At 42.9% G+C, this 17424-nt stretch overlaps 4 protein-coding genes across 7 annotated transcripts; 2 read left to right on the top strand and 2 right to left on the bottom strand.

Annotated features, from left to right (window-relative positions):
- Positions 1 to 257: 257 nt before the first annotated feature.
- LOC115727895 (hemolysin A) lies at positions 258 to 3805 on the top strand. Of its 2 annotated transcripts, XM_030658209.2 has the most exons (10): positions 258 to 541; positions 1305 to 1386; positions 1591 to 1670; positions 2177 to 2279; positions 2401 to 2557; positions 2754 to 2882; positions 3000 to 3086; positions 3224 to 3268; positions 3362 to 3551; positions 3583 to 3805. In XM_030658209.2, the coding sequence occupies exons 1-9, from the start codon at positions 466 to 468 to the stop codon at positions 3509 to 3511; spliced, it is 909 nt and encodes a 302-aa protein (XP_030514069.1). In that variant the 5' UTR covers positions 258 to 465; the 3' UTR covers positions 3512 to 3551; positions 3583 to 3805. The 2 variants fall into 2 exon arrangements, with proteins under 2 accessions (XP_030514069.1, XP_030514068.1); XM_030658208.2 differs by having other exon boundaries at positions 3362 to 3805.
- A 242-nt stretch (positions 3806 to 4047) lies between these two features.
- LOC115728308 (ubiquitin-like-conjugating enzyme ATG10) lies at positions 4048 to 6745 on the bottom strand. Of its 2 annotated transcripts, none has more exons than XM_048283094.1 (6): positions 6457 to 6745; positions 6329 to 6379; positions 6162 to 6242; positions 5909 to 6008; positions 4721 to 4818; positions 4048 to 4598 (listed from the first exon to the last, which is right to left on the bottom strand). In XM_048283094.1, exons 1-6 carry the CDS (start codon positions 6604 to 6606, stop codon positions 4371 to 4373), a joined length of 708 nt encoding a protein of 235 aa, XP_048139051.1. In that variant the 5' UTR covers positions 6607 to 6745; the 3' UTR covers positions 4048 to 4370. The 2 variants fall into 2 exon arrangements, with proteins under 2 accessions (XP_048139051.1, XP_030514518.2); XM_030658658.2 differs by having other exon boundaries at positions 4048 to 4577; positions 6457 to 6743.
- Positions 6746 to 6854: 109 nt separating this feature from the next.
- On the top strand, positions 6855 to 9205 carry LOC115728306 (rhodanese-like domain-containing protein 4A, chloroplastic). Of its 2 annotated transcripts, none has more exons than XR_004013809.2 (4): positions 6855 to 7527; positions 7788 to 7890; positions 8446 to 8801; positions 8854 to 8978. XR_004013809.2 is itself a non-coding variant. In XM_030658656.2 (4 exons), the coding sequence occupies exons 1-4, from the start codon at positions 6893 to 6895 to the stop codon at positions 9053 to 9055; spliced, it is 1029 nt and encodes a 342-aa protein (XP_030514516.2). In that variant the 5' UTR covers positions 6855 to 6892; the 3' UTR covers positions 9056 to 9205. The 2 variants fall into 2 exon arrangements, 1 of the variants encoding a protein (XP_030514516.2); XM_030658656.2 differs by lacking the exon at positions 8854 to 8978 and adding an exon at positions 9002 to 9205 and having other exon boundaries at positions 8446 to 8682.
- Positions 9206 to 10399: 1194 nt separating this feature from the next.
- Positions 10400 to 15033, bottom strand: LOC115728304 (FRIGIDA-like protein 3). Its single transcript, XM_030658653.2, has 4 exons — positions 14858 to 15033; positions 12542 to 13595; positions 11860 to 12032; positions 10400 to 11015 (listed from the first exon to the last, which is right to left on the bottom strand). The coding sequence occupies exons 2-4, from the start codon at positions 13587 to 13589 to the stop codon at positions 10596 to 10598; spliced, it is 1641 nt and encodes a 546-aa protein (XP_030514513.2). The 5' UTR covers positions 13590 to 13595; positions 14858 to 15033; the 3' UTR covers positions 10400 to 10595.
- Positions 15034 to 17424: the final 2391 nt, after the last annotated feature.

Raw genomic sequence — 17424 nt, 5'->3', positions numbered from 1 at the left:
TCCGGTTTGTAAATTGTTGGAACCAGCCCGGAACCGCCGGTTCCAACCCGGTTTTATAAAATAAAAATAAAAATAAAAATAAAAAGAAGTAAGTTGGGTGAAAAGAGCACTTGGGCTTTGGAACCAGCGGTTCCGAACCGGAACCAGAACCGGCCTGGAATCGGAACCGGCTCTTCAAGGGCCGGTTCCGGTTCCACCTTTTTTTGGAACCGAAACCGGCGGTTCCGTCGAACCGGCCATCACTAGTTCAACCTGCTAGAAAAATCCGATCAGGGCAAAACCGGGGGCCCAGCCCATACCCAGTAGCCCCGGTCCATAAAAAAATTGGTCCACTCAGCCCTGGCCCGGCCCGAAACCCGAAAGTGTTGGACTCGAGAAAAAGAGATGGCGCTGGTGAGTGGAGAATCATCGACTCGGACGGAGTTGAGCGGAGCTTCGAGTTGAATCGAAGCGAAACCGAACGAGATGGCACTTCGCCGTCTCCATCTCCCTCTTGTCTTCTCGCGCTGTTCTACGTCGAGCTTGCCTTGCGCTTCTCATGGTACACTCTAGTTTCATACTGTACCCAGTAATTCAACACTTCGTATTGTGCTTGTGGTTGTGGTTGGCTTTTGTCTTCTTTTTTTTTTTTCTTTTCCTGAGTCGACATGGTTGTGGTTGCTTCGATTCCATTTCGTAAGATTTCGGGTTTTTCCCTGATAGAAGTGGGAGATTTCCCGCCGAAAGAAGGGTATCTTGCATGCTCGGTATTGAGATTCGCGAGTTCTTCAAATGTTTCATGCCTGCAGCCTGCCTGTGTTCTCGCAGGCTGTTCCAAGATTTGTAAAGCTCAATCTTTTTTGTCCCTAGGCTTTTGGAGGAGAAATTTACAAAAGAGTGTGGAAAGTGATGACGATAGTCCCTCTGCAATTTCATTTTTCCCTTTCAGTTTCTCAGATCAGCTAGTATTGCAAGCACAAATAGTAGTCATGTTTGAGTCGCTTCTCCTTCTACGGTTTGCCTTCACATCATTCCCCGGGCTTTACACCCACTTAAAATGTGGTAAACTCGTTCTTTCTTCCTTTAAAAAAAAAAAAAAGACGTCAATGGTGGGAGATTAATTTTTGATACTTTTACATTGATTTACCAACGCTGAGAACATATTTATCATATTTGATGTATTCTTATCAACTCAAAACACCCTAGACGTGCCCCGCGTTTGAGAATGTTGGTTTATGATGCTGTTGCCTTTGTGAATATGTTTCGATGATTTTTTAGCCTTCAAGGGGTAGTCTGACTAAGTGTTTTGGTTACTTGTGATGCAGTAAAATTGATCAGAGGCCATTTATTTTGTCCGCTGAGAAGTTTCGCTGCTGTCAAGTCGCAAAAGCTTCAGCCGCATAAGAAGTAAGCTCTCTATTTCTTAATCAAAACTAGCATGTCAAATGAAATCCTTTACAAGAATCAAGCAATCAATTTGGTTTGTTAAGCCCAAGGTATAGGCGGATATCATAGTAAACATTTGGTAGAAATTTCATGCATATCACTACTTTTTTATTTGCCTTTAGTACCGCTCATTATCGAATCTGCTTTCATTTTTGGCATCTTTAGGAAGAAGAGACTTGATGAAGTGTGTCTTGAAAGGTATCAGCAGTACAGTCGAAACATAATTCAGTCATGGATTCTCCAAGGTACACCCTGTTGGATTGGGTCATGAGGCATCATGCAACGAAAATGGTCAAGCTTATGTATTGAAAAATGTGTGATCATTACTCTGTAATAATTGGGGAAACTCTGTAGAGAGTTCAGTCTAACATGATATGTTTGTTCACATTGTTGATCATGTGATGACTTTCATATCTGGAACTAAGAAATCCGCTGGATTAACAAGTCATCATTGTTGGGTTCTCGGGTAATGGGTGGGCTGGTATTGTTTGTTGATTATGCCCTATCCATATTTATATCTGTTTTACATGATATTGATCCATCTTAGAACTTGTAATCTAAAGAATCATTACTTATGTTCTTGAGATTTTACTGATCTGGCAAATTTTCTTTTTGGTTTAACCAGAACTTTTCTGTCATCTATTGGCAATCAAAGATGTTTTCCGTATATCATTGGCATTATCACTATAACTGCTAAGCAGATGCTAGGGCCGTTGAAGTCATCTGTCACCTCTCACGATCTATGTCTCAGGAAAAGTTTTTGTGAATGGGAAAGTGGTCAACAAAGCGGGAGCACCTGTATCGGATCAATCAAATGTAGAGATAATAGCTGAAATTCCGAAATATGTATGTAGGTGATTATTCCACAGAGAAAACTCTTTGCATCTTTTCATTTTCTGTTGCTGAGGGAAAAGTTTGGAGTCATTGTGAAAAATGCTCAGCTCAATTTTCCTTTCCTTTGATTATGGAACTCAGAGCAGGATACAAGTTGGAAGCAGCCATTGAACAATTAGGTGTTGATGTGGAAGGAAAAGTAGCTCTTGATTCAGGACTGTCCACAGGGGGATTTACAGATTGCTTGCTTCAGTATGGTGCATTACTTGTTTATGGAGTTGATGTTGGTTACGGACAGGTAAATTCTCTAATATTTATTTACTTGTGCACTTGACGATAGTGTTCAAAGAAGCACTTGGTACCTTCCTTTTAGTTATTCATTGCATTTCAACAATATGGAGAGAACAGTAAAAGCACATTCAATTTCATGTCGGTTTTGAACAATTGTGATTATTCTTCTAAACCATTTAGATTTTGTGCCTGTTTCTTGTTAGGTAGCAGACAAGATTCGTCGAGATGAACGTGTCTCAGTAATAGAACGGACGAATTTGAGATACCTTCCCGGGCTTCCCCAAAAGGTTGATTTGGTGACTCTAGACCTCTCATTCATCTCAATTCTCTTGGTAAGTTTGAAAGCTCCAGAGTTCTTCTACAAGCCTTGCGTCTTGTCTCTGATTTCTCTGGGAGCAGTATATTACTCTTCACCAATTGGTGACTGTCGGTTTGGTCTTCTGTTGTAGGTCATGCCGGCCGTGGTAAATGTGATGAAGGAAGAGGCCACATTGGTTACCCTGGTCAAGCCTCAATTTGAGGCCCGCAGATCACAAGTAAAAGTTCCGATTAATTGAGTGTTCTGTTCTGTGTTCTCTATACAACTTATGCGGATGTAAACAATCTGCATGCATTTACATCCTGGTCATAAAGCAGGGAATTGAAAGATATTTTTTTCCTTGTCTTCTGCCAGGTCGGGGGTGGCGGTATTGTTAGGGATCCCCTTGTTCACCAAGAGGTAGGCATTTACAACCGACTTTTTGTTTATTGATGTTTTCAGCCTCACATCTTCCTTTTCGTCAATAGGTCATAACCAAGTGTTTCTGTGCAGGTTCTTGAAAAAATTATCGATGGTGTGGAAAATTTCGGGTTCCAGAAGAAAGGTTGGATTGAATCTCCTTTAAAGGGTGCCGAGGGCAATACCGAGTTCTTAGTCTGCTTTAACCGAACAGCCAAGAGAAAAGAAACCGACTCCACTTAGAACTTTTTATGCATTTGCCTGCTATGTCAATCCTCAGTCGGTGCAATGGGCAAACATCAAATAGACAAACGTTTACATAGTCACATATAAAGTTGGCCACTTGCTCTGGTGCAATACCGAATCGATTGTTTGAGGCCGAAGGAGTAGTTCAAACAAAAATTTTGATCTTTATATATTGGTTTAGCGGTGCCCAAAGCATTTTCCGTTGTTGCATGGAAATGTGACATTTCTTGTTGTAATAACATGAACTGAAACTGATGCAATTGAGAGAGAAATGTTCGCTTGGTCTTACCAGGAGTCCTCTTGACCTCTTCCCTCATGTCATATTTTAAGCAGATGAAATGCACTACCGTGGGTTATTGAACTAGCGATGGTTCTAAGAGCAAATGAAATCGATGTAAGAGCAAACGAAATCGATAGTGAGAAGCATTGAAAATTGGGTAACAACTCTTAGCATTAAAAACAATTCTGAGAAGGATTGCAAATTTGGTAACACCCCTTTGCATTGAAACCAATTCTGATATGATCACTCACTGCCAATTGCATCTCAATGTGATACGCGCTCGTTTTGTTTGAAAGTTACATAACTGGTTAACTATGAGACACTCCGGCTGCCGTGGCAGTAACAGAACAAGTAACACCCGAAGTGACGACAAAGTGAGTGACCACTAACATCCTCCATACGTCCACCGGAGTTCTTGACCGCTAAGTGCAAGCACGAAGAAACGCGTCCCTCATGGCTAGAATGGCTTACCTTGGTGGCTAATTTTTAAAATTGCTCCACTGTCCCTTTGCTCTAGTCATAGCTTATGGCCGAGTAATAACTCAATGCTTTCTCAAGACTGCCGTACATGCTGAACTACGTATCATTCTCACATTTCATCATTTGGTAAGGGATGCTAAGACCCACCATCCGTCCAACAACGGAGAACCAAGATAGCAAATATAGCTCAGCTGCGCCCGATGTTGCTCTGATCGAGGTGTCACTCTGGAAAAGCAATTTCATGCATTCACTGGTCCCGCATGGATGTAATTTGTACCATGGCCTGTTCAAGTATGGATGCTCCTGCAGTCCATGATAGAAAGTCTCGTTATCCCAGGAGGAGGGTCACACGACAGTCATCAGAAACAACGAGGAAATCAAGCAGAAACATTTTGATGTAGGAAAATCACAACAAAAAAATAAACATATCGGACAAGGACGTTTACCTCCTGAGTTATAAATGTCCACTTTGATTTCACTAGTGCCTCTGAAGAGTCAGCTGGAAGGTCTCCTTCAAATTCACTTAAGAGTAGAGTCCGCCCATCTGATGAGATAGCAATAAGAATGCTTCATAATAGGTTTAAAGAACAAAAACATTAGGTCAACAGTGGTAATAACAAGAGTATCCCAGCACTCGGCCAGTTTTCAGCTCATGACTTATCCATTGAATCATACATGGTTTTTGTATAGAAAAGACTATTAATCCTTCCAAATTAATCTAGTTTACCACAAAATCCCGTGTTAGCCATTGCACATTGAACTTGACTCACTTGACTCCTACATTTTCACTCGAATATTATTCAAGTTACTCCATCTAGGACCTACTTCAAAGGCAGCCTGTCAGTCACCTAAAATTAATTGTGTTGCCAATTTTTCGGGAAAAAACAAGGTACTTTCAAGTTCAGCAGTTGTGTGGATGGCCCTAATGAAGGAAACAAGAAGCTCTTCCTGTTATCCCCTCTAGTTTGTTCTCACTTCAATAAAAACAGTTTTATCCCTGCTAACTCCCAAGTTTTGCCTCTTTTTAACTCCAAGTTACAAATGTCTCTCTCCCATTTGGTCATTTTGCACTGCGAATTAGTTCAACCAAACTATGAAAGCATATCTTAGAATTGGGTTCTTGGATAGCAACCCTCAAAACCATCATCATATTCCACAGTTGACACATCTTCCTTCCACAAAGGCACCTCTAGGCTCTACTTGCATCCAATATTAGCAGAATAGGAGTCGCTATGGAAACAACATCAGAAGGTCTAGCGCAAAAGGGACGAGAACAAGCTATAAATCCAAATCCTCCACATTCTGGGAAAAGACAACTTTTTCGTACAGAATCATGTTTTACTTCGGTTTTCATCTTCTCCTTTTACAGAATTTGCACTCGATCCATTTTGTTACATTCAAAAGATAGATGGGGAACCTCCACTCGCCACTTGAACAACTATTTGCTGCATTACTAGTAGTACATTCAGTATGCTTAGCGTGGAAATTAAAAGATAGAGGTACAATGACTTATCGCATAAAATCGTATCTCAGTCCAAGAAACAGACAGCAAACGGTCACAAATGAGCAATTCAAACTCATCCATCCATCGAGCTTCTACTCTCACACGATCTCATATCATAACTACATCATACCTCCGCTGTATGCACGGAAATATAGCACCGGAACCCTGTATGAAGAGTCGTAAATGACGTGGAAGTCGTAGTAACGAAAATCATCTCTGCAGCTCTGAACCTGGCGAATGCAGCAATATTAGAATCAGAATACCGACGCAACAGGAACCGATATCCGACCCTGTCATTTAAAACGGTCATTAAATCATAGACTACTCATTTTTCCATCAAATTACGATTGAAACCAAAGTGATTTCCATTCAATCAAGCATACCAACGTGGCATCGTCAATGGGCTCGTCGTCGCCAGAACAATTAGGATCTTCCAAACCAGTACAACGTCCGGCGTGATTTTCCTGGCGAAAAAGATGCAACTTTAGCTAACCGCTACGACCCCAGTATCTGAGAACCAGTGCTACATTCAAATTCAAACGATAGAAACCTCACTAGAGTCGAGAAGGCACACGTTCTCGAGCGCCAAATATCCATCCACCTGAGACACACCGAGCAACAATTAAGCGCATCGAGCTTTGGACCGAATCAATCGGGGACGTGAATGAAAGGATTTACTTCGTTCGAAAGCCAAGGATGCTTCGGGGGAGAAAGCCACGACCACGGGGGGAAAGCGGACACGGAACTCTTCCATCGCACGGCGAAAGCGAAAGCGGCTACTCGGAACTCGCCCGGCGTTAGGGTTCCGTCACCGGAGATATTGCTCATCCTTCCCCAATTTCGACTCCTTGTTGCTGTGGTCGTTCAGCTGAGCCAGAGCTTCAAGATGATCCCGCGAGAAATTGAACGATCGAACTCAGAACAGAATCGACAGAGAAATTGATCTTTCTCCGGAGGTGGAAGATATCCAGTGGATGATTAGTTTAACGAACCAGACGGGCCTGAATTCCCAAGACCATGGGCCTCAGAAAGCCCAATCAAACACCCCCATCAGCTCTTATCATCTTCTTCCTCCCATACTCACGCCACGTCACTTCACCGTTCACAGTCATCCATGGAGTCTCTCTCCATCATCTTCTCATCTTCCTCTCTTCCGTTCCTAAACCACCCCAAAACGCTCAAGCCCACGTCCTCCAAACTCGCCCCTCTCCCTCTCCCCTCCATTTCAACCCCGAGAAGTCCCCACTTGTTTCTTCTCAGAAGCCATTCCATGCCTCAGCGCTTGACCAAAGCCCCTCTCTGTTTCCCCCTGTTCTACCTCTTCGATTCGCTCCCTTGCTTAGCCTCCGAGGACGTCGTCTCTCCTACCGCCGATCAGGTCTCGGGCAGGATCGACCTGGAGTCGATTTTGGTCTCCATTGATGACTTCTTCAACAGGAACCCGTTCTTCGTTGCTGGGTGTGCCTTCATTTGGCTCGTTGTGATTCCTGTGGCGGAGTATTACTTGAGGAAGTACAAGTACGTCTCTGCGATCGACGCGTTCAGGAAATTGAGGGACGACCCGAATGCGCAGCTCCTGGATATCAGGGACAGGAAGAGCTTGGCGGCCATGGCGTCTCCTGATTTGAAGTACATGAGCAAGACTGTGGTTCAGGTTCAGTTCGACGAGGGACGTGAGGATGAGTTTTTGAAGGCTGTTGTGGCGAGCTTCAAGGACCCTGCAAATACTGTCCTCTGTATTCTGGACAAGTATGTGCAAAACACCATCTATGTGCAACACCAGTTTGCTTCATTTGTATGTTGTTTGAGATGAAATAGTAGACTATGCGTTTGATATTTGATTTTATCATCAGTTGAATTTATCTTGTCTTTTTGGATTTTTGTGCCTGCCTGCCAAAAATGATGAAAATGGAGACTTTTGAGTCTTTAACAAGAATTTGCTATTGGCATGTGCGGATCATATGCTTGTTTTGATTTTCCACTTTTTTTTGTTTCTGTGTGGAAGGTAGTTTCGATGGCAATTCGATGAAAGTTGCAGAACTATTGTTCAAGAATGGCTTCAAGGAGGCGTATGCAATCAAAGGAGGGGTTAGAGGCGAGAAAGGGTGGTTGGTATGTTCAATGTTGTTTATCTTAAGCAATCTTATTCCCCTCTATGCTGGTTTTTATTACCTCTCTGTCGTTTCAGTTGAGAATTTGTTCATTCAGATACGTCAAATCGATCATGCATTCTTCCTGAAGGACCAAATGAGAATGGAGAACTGTTGCTTGATCTGGCTCGCTCGCCATTTTCCTGTTACTCTTTCCCATTGCTTGCAGATTTGGGTGTAGTTAGCAGAAGTCTTCTCTTTCTAGGAATAGGTGGAGTAAAGGAATTGCAGTGTACATCCAGAATCCATAAACTGATTGGTTCGTCGTGAGTTGAATAGACAGGGAACAAAAAGACCAAGTATCGAATGTAGTCTAATCCAGGTTCTTTGGTTGTTGTTGTTCGTGAATCTCCTCTCCAGTTTTGGCTTGGATGGCTGTTTTGGTAATAAAGTGTAGTCTTTAGCTGATTGATCTTCCATCTTCTGCCTCTCTCAGCCACATTACTTGGATCTAAGCATCATATTGGCATTAGACTATCTGAAGACGGTAGTTGGGGTTTTCTGTGTTACTTTGCAGGCCATACAAGAATCCCTTTTGCCACCTTCTGTACATATGTCTTCCAAGAAGTCCAGACAAGAGGTTGGAATGAATGGTGCAGTTAGCCAGAAAAATGGCAATAAAGCTGAAGGTTCATCTTCTCCAAGCGTTCCTCAGGGAGAGAACCAAGTTCTAGACCATGGACATCAGAATGAGATAACAGTGCCTACACCACCGGAGAGAACTGCTTCTAGATCATCCTCACCATATCCAAATGTATGATCTCTTGCCCTCACACACAGAGTCCTGTCTATGTGGAGCAAAAGGAAAATTTCCCCCGAATTTCCCGAAAAAATTTGAACTTTTATTAAGAAGCATTCATGCCAAAGAAATCTGTTCTGTTTTTCATATTTCTATCCTAAGGAAATTGCATGGTCTTTGCGAAAGTTTAAGTGCACTCCTTGTTCAAGAAGTAATGTCTGTAGCCAATACATCAAATGTCTACAACAAGTTTGCATGGAATTATAAATTGTACAGCGACCTAGGTGACTGATGTTTCTGGTTTTTTGTTTAACATTCAACGTTTCTCGTGCAGTACCCGGATATGAAACCACCAGCCTCCCCCACTCCATCGAAGCCACGGAATTGACTTCAGAGTCCTTCCTCATCCTCTCTCTCTCTCTCTCTCTCTCTGTTTGAAATAATCAGGAATTCTTGTGTGTAGCTCGAGATTTGTTGTTCAAATTACAGTTTTGGTCTTCGTTTTTTGAGTGAGAAAGAAAGAGGATGCTTTTGGTAAGGGTGTTCTTTCCGCTTCCCCATTTACTTTCTTGACTTCCTTCGCTAAGCCACGAACAAATTGTGACGTTTTCCACTGTCCGCAAGGAAGGGGAGGAGTCAATAAGGTCATCGGCACGAAATAAGACATTCTTTTAACTCTTCCTCCGTGGCTATTCTATATGTTGTCAAATATCACCCATCAGAAAGTGCTTATTCTCAAATTCTGACGAGACTAACAAATATCTACTTAGTATTGAGTTGTATTACAATCACAACTGCTACTACACTTTGGTAAACTTTTCCCAAAGCCAAAATATTCTAGATTAGAAGTAAGCGGCTTCAAATTCCACCTGGGACCAATATGTTGGAATCGATTTCTCATTTTTTGAATTTGAAATTTACCCTGCATGCCCTAGAATCTAAAATCTATACAGTCAAAGGTTTCAGGGTATATTCAGATTTCACACGTATACTTAATTGAACCTTGTCACAAGTTCTAGAGTCAATTTCGATGTATATCTAGGCTTCACATGTATACTAAATAGAACTATTGCAATGAAATTTTATGATTACCATTTGCTTTTGCAAGTCCAATGACCATAACCCATTTTTCAAACACAAAAAGAATATGAAACATTAATAGAGTAAAATTGATTTCAGATTACACACTCACCATCGGACGTCATGAAATACTAGAGGATCGCGCAAAGACATAAAACTAGAAAAGCATAAAGATTTGTTCCAAATTTCAAATTCCACCTTTCGAAATCTAGAACTTACTCGTCAAAACCGTTTTCCTGATTTTTGAAATTTAAAATCTATCCTGTTCTACTCTAAAATTACGCTCACTCCTGCTAGGATCAATGGAATTTCATACCAGAGGATTTTACTCATGCCTAAAACTTGACTGGAATAATGAACAAGTTGGTATGGCCCTTCCCCATAGCCATGCCTATCCTTCAGCCCATCCTCAAATCCCATTCTGATCTGGGTATGCAGCCCCCCTCATCAATAAAGCGACTGATGCGCAAAACCATACAGATAAAGAAAAAAGACCGGAGGGAGATCAGGCAGCTTTCGAAGTCGTCAGTGGGTGATGAACAAAGAAACAAACACTCAGTTACCAAGTGATAGTTCCCAATCCCCATAGCGCTAAGCAAATCTATAATTAACACGTAATAAGTACTCCACGCAACGAGCACGAGGGCAAAGATGATGGAAATACAGAACAGCTGATAAGTTTCACGAAGTTAAAAGTACAGTACATAGATTAGAAATTAAAAGATTCGCTTAAACATGAGACAAGATTAACATGGATTTATGCGGTTCCTAAGTACTAGTCACCATACATCGCAGTACAACATTCAAAGGGTTAAAACTAGCAGTTAAAAGAGTTTGCCTTCTCCTAACTAATGAAGAAAGGGGGCGTGGTAGTGGTAGGCGTTCCCATAGAAGTTGCCATGACTCGGTGGTAGGTTGTATGCTGCAGCGGCCAAGATTGGCTGACCACGATTGTCGGTAGGTGCAGGGTAAACATAAGGTCTGTCATACACATACTGTGGGTACCCTTCGGCTACGTTTGGGTAGAAAGTCTTGTTGGCAGCAGCAAAGGTAACGACATGATGCCCACTAGCAACCCCACCAGCACGGGGTCTCTTGGGTTGAGGCTTCGCAACTTCAGCTGCAGTTTTCTTGTCGGCCTTAGCCTTCTCCATCTGGAGGACCAGCTTTCGAAGGGGATCGACAGGAAACTGCTCCTCTAGCTTGTGTTCTTCAATGCACTTTATCACAGCCTTAATGGCAGAGAGCTCCTTCTCATTCACTTCAAGCTACAGAACCATAGGTTTGTTAGACATGTTAGACATGGTTATCATGCCTTCTTAAAGGTGTCATGAAACGCAACAAAACCAGGTGAAAAAACATTGTCTCAAATTTAAAGCATGAGAATTGCAGATGTCTCACATGAATCATCACTTGGGGACGTTAATAAAAAAATTTCTAAGAATGCGGTCAAAGTGGATAGTCTAAGAGAAAAAGAAGGTGCGGACAGAATGGGCTAATTGTAGAACTTAGTTTTGTCATTCAAGGTACCCGTAGTTCTAAAAGGTAATGATTGGCCCCGTCTTACATTGCAATCTGAGAAAGCACCCAATGCCTTCATCCGTAAGAAGTCAGAATATCAACGACCTTAATGCGATATCAAAGACAATAACCGACATCCAAAATGCAGTGAACAAGCATGGCATGGCCACACAACAATTGCCCCCACGCTGAGGCTCGTCAGTTCATAAGCCACTTGAACTTGGAGCCATCCATCTTCTTCAGAGCTTTCACAGATCAACTATCAGACATTTCGTAACTCACCATGCTTCATGGTAGTGTCTTAGGACAAGCTACAATGGCTACATAGTGATGTAGTACCCCTGTTCCGCATGCAGTTATAAGCTAAAAATCATTCCACTGTTATAGGTGTGTAAATCATTCAATTAGTTGTCTCAAAACAACATGCAGAGGAACTCGCAACTCAGATGGATTGCCCCATGCCTCAATATCATTGATTTACTAAGAGATGATAATCATAAAGCTAAATGCCACCCATTCATATGTGACCCAAAACCAACAATAAAGGGGCATCATCACTGAAAGCTACAAAATAAGCATGCGACGACAAACCTGCCCCGAAGGAGAGCTGTTCCCAGGTTTGACAGGTGAGGAGAATTTTTTGACATCTTTCAGGTAAGATTTCAGCAAAGGCACAGGAGAGAACTGGCTCGTTAGCTCAAATGCAAAGGCCAAATTAACAGCATCTATTTGCCTACCACTATTAGCCAAAAGTTCAATTACACCTGAGAAATACAAGAGAGACAAATTGCAAGTTAAAGCATGCGACAAGCAATTTAATTTATGCATGTGCAGGGTCAATGCGAAAGTTAGCACATGCGATCCTCGCTACAGTGACTAGTGCATGAAACAGCCTGTTTGGATGCACCAGCTTTAAAGAACTTGTGCGGTATTGTTTCTGCTAAAAGTTTAACGCGAAAGGAAGTAGTAGCATAAATATCTCGACAGTCATGACCACTTCAAATAATTTTGTTCGAGAAAAGCCATACTGGCAAACTAAAACAGCAGTAGATCGTAGTTTCAACTTTTTAAACACACTGGTATCAGTTAAAGTACTTAGTCGTTCTATTTCCAAAATCAATCTTGTTATTGTCAAATTGCAATGCAGGAATGGGTACATAAAAATAAATGGAAAGGGTACAACGATAACAAATTTTTCAACCAAGCAGCACAGATTGCTCGAGAGTGACAACCTTGTAACCAAAAGGAAAAAAAAAACACTTGAGAGTCAAACCTGGCATTTTTGAGGTCAAACCAAGGGAGCAACAAAGTTCAGCAGTTTGGCGGCGACGTGAAACCATAGGTATTAACCTTGATAAATACTCCCCTTCAAAGTCAGAAGCAATTCCAAAAGTTGCCAGGAGTTGTAAAAAAGCATGAGCCTCCAAAGAATTCCCATTGCTTGCATTCATGTCAAGAGCATCAAGTTTTGGTTTCCACTCTCCAGCAATCACTTTGGCCTGCTGCTTAACATCTTCCGAGATGATATCAGAAGCAGAGATACCATCATTTCCAAGCATAAGCATAAGGCACTCCATAAGCATGATGCAGGTCCGACGGAGACCCAACAGGTTTGAGTCTTTCTTGCCATCTACATTTGGCAGATCCATGCTGTAAAAATCTTCAACAGATCTCAAGACCAAACCAGCAGGGCTTGGGGCAGCTTTCAGAGCAAAAGGAATTTCCTCTCTGATTATAGCAAGGTTCTTACGGTTGTCTGAGATGAATCTGTGGAGCCCTTCAGAATCCATGTCTTTACATAATTTATCCAAGAGAGGATAGGATGTCACCTCTGCAGAGGAGACCTCGGAGTTATCTTCTGTGTCTTCCGAGTAACTCTCAGTAGTCACAACACTAGCAGAGTTCTCTTCTGAGATGGTCACTCCAGTATCATCCTCTCCAGAAACAACAGCAAGCTCCCCAGATGACGCCCTGCGGTGCTTCTTCAGAGCACCGGAAATTGCTAAGGCAGCTGCATCTCTGTTCATCTGGAGCCTCTCCAATGAAGCATCTTCCTTGGCCAAGACATCAGCTTCGCGCTTCTCCAGCATCTCTCTGGCCTTTGTAGCTTTTGTTTCGAGTTCCTTTTCTTGGTCTTCAAGTTCATGAAATCGCCTCTTCAATGATCTTTCAAGTCCATGGAAATGCTCTTCCAGTTCTTTCCATTTCAAGTTAAGAGTTACTGCCCTGTGACTTTCAAGTTCAGCAAAAGCCTTCTGAAGCTGCTGGATCTTAGAATTGGTAGAATCGATCAGTTTGGCAACTGAGTTGGTATCCTCCATGGTCTTCTGCACATGTAATAGGACAAATATTGAAATGTCAGAAATAGAAATTCCAGCTTTCTGCAGCAAAAACGAACATGAACTGTGATGAGCGCCAAGACTATCCAAATTACACCTCTCAAAACTAATTTCCTTTCACAAATCAGCTGGACATGATAGTCAAATGGTCATAAGGGGAACAGTCCCAATGGCATGTTGCAAAGTCTGGCTGGTGTCAATGGCATAGGAGCAATCAGAGATTAGGAATTTTCTGACATGTTTTTTTGGCTATTGTGACAATGCTACCACAAAAAGTTGATTTGGTGGCAGATGGTTCCAAGTACTATCGAGCAAATGCAAGAAAATTTTTTAGAAGCACCAAATAATGTGGTTCTGAGTCTTCTGACACAAGCTGAAGAATGTAAAACAACACAGTACTTGATATTATTGAAAGAAAGGTATTCGGTTAACCATAATGGGGTACCCAGTCAACCATGAGGAAGTAAACTGCAAAACTTAAAGCTACAAACCGCTCGAAAGCAACTCTATATGGGAAGTCGAGCAATCAAGAAGTACAAAGAGTCAAAATTTCTTATCTGTATAAATCTTGAAAGGGAGATCCGCGTGGTAGAACAAGAACTAATAGAGAACTCAGAGGAACGAGGGGTCTGAAATTCACAGCCTTCCGCAGCTGGTTGCCCCATTGCACACTAATTTGTAAGATCTCACAAACTCCAGGTAACTATTACAACTGACGCCAAACACTAACACACCACAAGCAGCATTCTGTTTCCAATCGCCAACGATTGCTCCCTACTACTTCTGCTCCCACCTTCTCCTTCACAAGTTTGAAGATGAACAAGGCAGAATATGTTTCCCCCGAGGTGAGCACAGACTCGTGCAGGCTATCCTGGGTCACCGTGCTGAGCACAGTGAACTGGTCATGCAATCTACTCAATCAAACGTACAATAGCCCCAAATGAGAGATCCAAGGGCCAGAGGGACCGAACTTCAGAAACCCTAAAGAAAGACTCTCAAACCAGCTTACGAAACCCTAAATTGAACTTGAACAGCTAAGAAAGATACCTAAAACCACCTCCGGTCACAAGAAGGACACAAGGCCACTTCCAGGATCCGAACTTTCCCCGAAATACTCAGTCCAGAGAAGCACTAAGGTCCAGTGAGCAAGACAATCGAGAAATCTCCACAAAAACAAAGAGATCTTCCCCCAAAAGAAAGCAATCACCAAACAAGCAAAGCAAGAACAGTAAGGAAAAACACACGCTTACCTCGTCAATGAAGTCGAAACACACCTACGCGAGAGTGCGAAAGCTAACCGCGAAGGAGTGACAATCGATCCATCTCGGAGCAGCGGAAACGGTGGATTTTGGCTGCGACTCTGCAATCCCTAGAAGAGAGAGAGCGAGAGAGCGAGAGAGAGGAAGAGAGAGAAGCGAAAGGGGATGTTTTTATCACTGGCCCTCTCGCCTTTTTGCTTTTTGTGGGGCACTCTCGTTTTTGCTACCTGCCCGCCCCGCACGATTCCAGAAGGGTGGAAGCAGGTAAGCTGTCTGCGGGTTTCGGAGTGCGGTTAGCAAAACCAGGAGCGCTCGAAGTAATACGCCACGTGAGCGGCATGATAAGCAGCTCGTGAGCGGCCAATGAGATGGCACGGAACCTTTCGTTGTTAGGCCGGGAAGAGATTGGAGTTGGAAAAGCATCGGTTGGGGGGATTTCTCCCCCGCAATAGGGTCCACCGGAAGAGATGCATCGCAGCCGTTGATTTAACGGGCCTCTAATTGGGACTCCACACAACGGTAACGGCCCATAAAATCAATAGTTGCGACACACTCGGTAAAAAAATTTCTCGTGATTGATGTCGTCGATCTAATAAGTTTCATACTGCGGTAAAATTCAAATTGCGATGTTCTGATGTATCATAACATGAATGCAGTCTTTGGACTCTTTCGAGATTGCGTCTCTCTTGTTTCACTTGAAATTTTTATGAAAGTAAGGGGACGACCAGAGCGCTTCGGCTTGGTCTTTCCGTTGCCGAGCCATAACTAGAGTTTGTTATGGTTTCGAGAGCACAGAAGATGTTGCGAATCGTTACGCTCGAATCAAACGGAACATTAATAGCGAACATGTCACCATCTCTATAGGCGCGCATGGCAACACTTTTATTTGAGAAAATCAATTTTTGACTAAAAATTAATTTTTCTACTTTTGCTCCGGATGTTGATTTTTGATCGGCGAAATTCGTTTGTTAACGGTTGAAAATTTATACTTATGAAATATATTTAACACAAAATCTTCTATTAAAAATTATTGTCATTGGCCGAAAGATTTCTACTTCATTTTTAAACTTTTTATATTTCTTTAAAAAAATAATCTTAATTATTAAAAAATATTATTTACTTTTTAAAAATAAAAATTATTATTTATTTTTTACTCTGGCGACTCAACGGTGGTGGCCAACAACATGGTGGTCGGCAGTTGGCGGCGGTGGTCGGTGGTTGGCGACCGTGGTCGACAATGGGTGGCGTGGCAACGGGGGGCGACGATCACGGCCGCTAAAGGGAGGCGGCGGTCGCAGCAGGTGAAGGGTAGCGACAAGTAGAGGTCGGCGGTGGGTAGTAGTCGATGGCGGCGGTGGAGGCGGCGGTGGGCGAGGGTCGACAGTGGTCGGCGATTGGTGGCCGGTGGTGGAGGTCACAAGAGGCGATGGGCGGGGACCAACGAAGGTCGACGATGGGTGGTGGTTGGCGGTGGTGGGCAAGGATCGACAGAGGTCCGTGGTGGGTGGCGACGGGCAAAGGTTGGCGGTTGGTAGTGGTCGCGGACGGCAGCCGGTGGGGGTCGGCGATGGGTGGTGGCCGGTGGGGGTCCGCGGTTAGCAACGGTGGTCGACAATTGGTGGTGGTCGCGGGCGGCAGCCGGTGGAGGTTAGTGATGGGCGGCTGCTAGGGGCGACGTTGGTCGGCGATTGGCCGCGGCGGGTGGTGGTGGTGGTCGCGGGCGGTGGAGGTTGGCCATTGCTGCTCTGAAATTGAACGAAGTAATCCGAAATTTAACACCACTCTACGGAATACAAGCAGAAGAACAGCAGCTCAGTCAAAGCAACTTCAGAAAATTGGAGGCAAAGTGACTTTGGGGCTCAAAACAAATTTCGTAAGCAAAGGTGAGTTCGAATGGCAGGAGGCTCCACCACGAGCTTCAGGCAGACTTCCAGAACAGCAGTCTCTTAACAATGAAGCAATGCAACACACACATTGCTGATTGCTCCATATAAACCAGCATACAGCCACCGCAGCCACGACGACGTAATCTATGAAAAAAAAAAAAAAAACTCGCCTCTTTTGTGACAGTCGTATGGCGTCGACATGAGACAAGACGCGATATGACACACGACACGACACGACATGCGATACATCATTTCTAAAAAAATAAAGAATTTCGACATATTAGGATATGTTTATTTACCCGATAAAATATCGTGTGTATATAAAAATATCGGCGTTGAGTTTCTTTTTTCTTTTTCTCTTTATATGTTAGGGACTCAAGATTTGTTTTTTTTTTTTTTTTGGGCTTAAAAGGTATATTAATTTTGGGATGACTGGGTAAATAATTTAATTGTATATTTTTTGGATAGATTTACATTTTGATCTCTAATAAAAAGAGGGTGTGGCAAGAAGTATCTCTTAAGTTTTTTTTTTTTTGTCATAAATACCTATTAAGTTGAGAAGCAATTTTTTTGAACTTCTCAAATTGGGAAAAAAACACCGCATTTCCATGAGACTGTGGATGGCACGTCGTTGGCGACTGTCCCTTTGCATGTCGGTGGAGGACGAGAAGA

This window comes from Rhodamnia argentea, chromosome 7 (assembly GCF_020921035.1).
Source record: "Rhodamnia argentea isolate NSW1041297 chromosome 7, ASM2092103v1, whole genome shotgun sequence".
NCBI lineage: Eukaryota > Viridiplantae > Streptophyta > Magnoliopsida > Myrtales > Myrtaceae > Rhodamnia > Rhodamnia argentea.
Note: the sequence above shows the minus strand (reverse complement) of the source record. Positions and strands in the feature narration are given on the sequence as shown.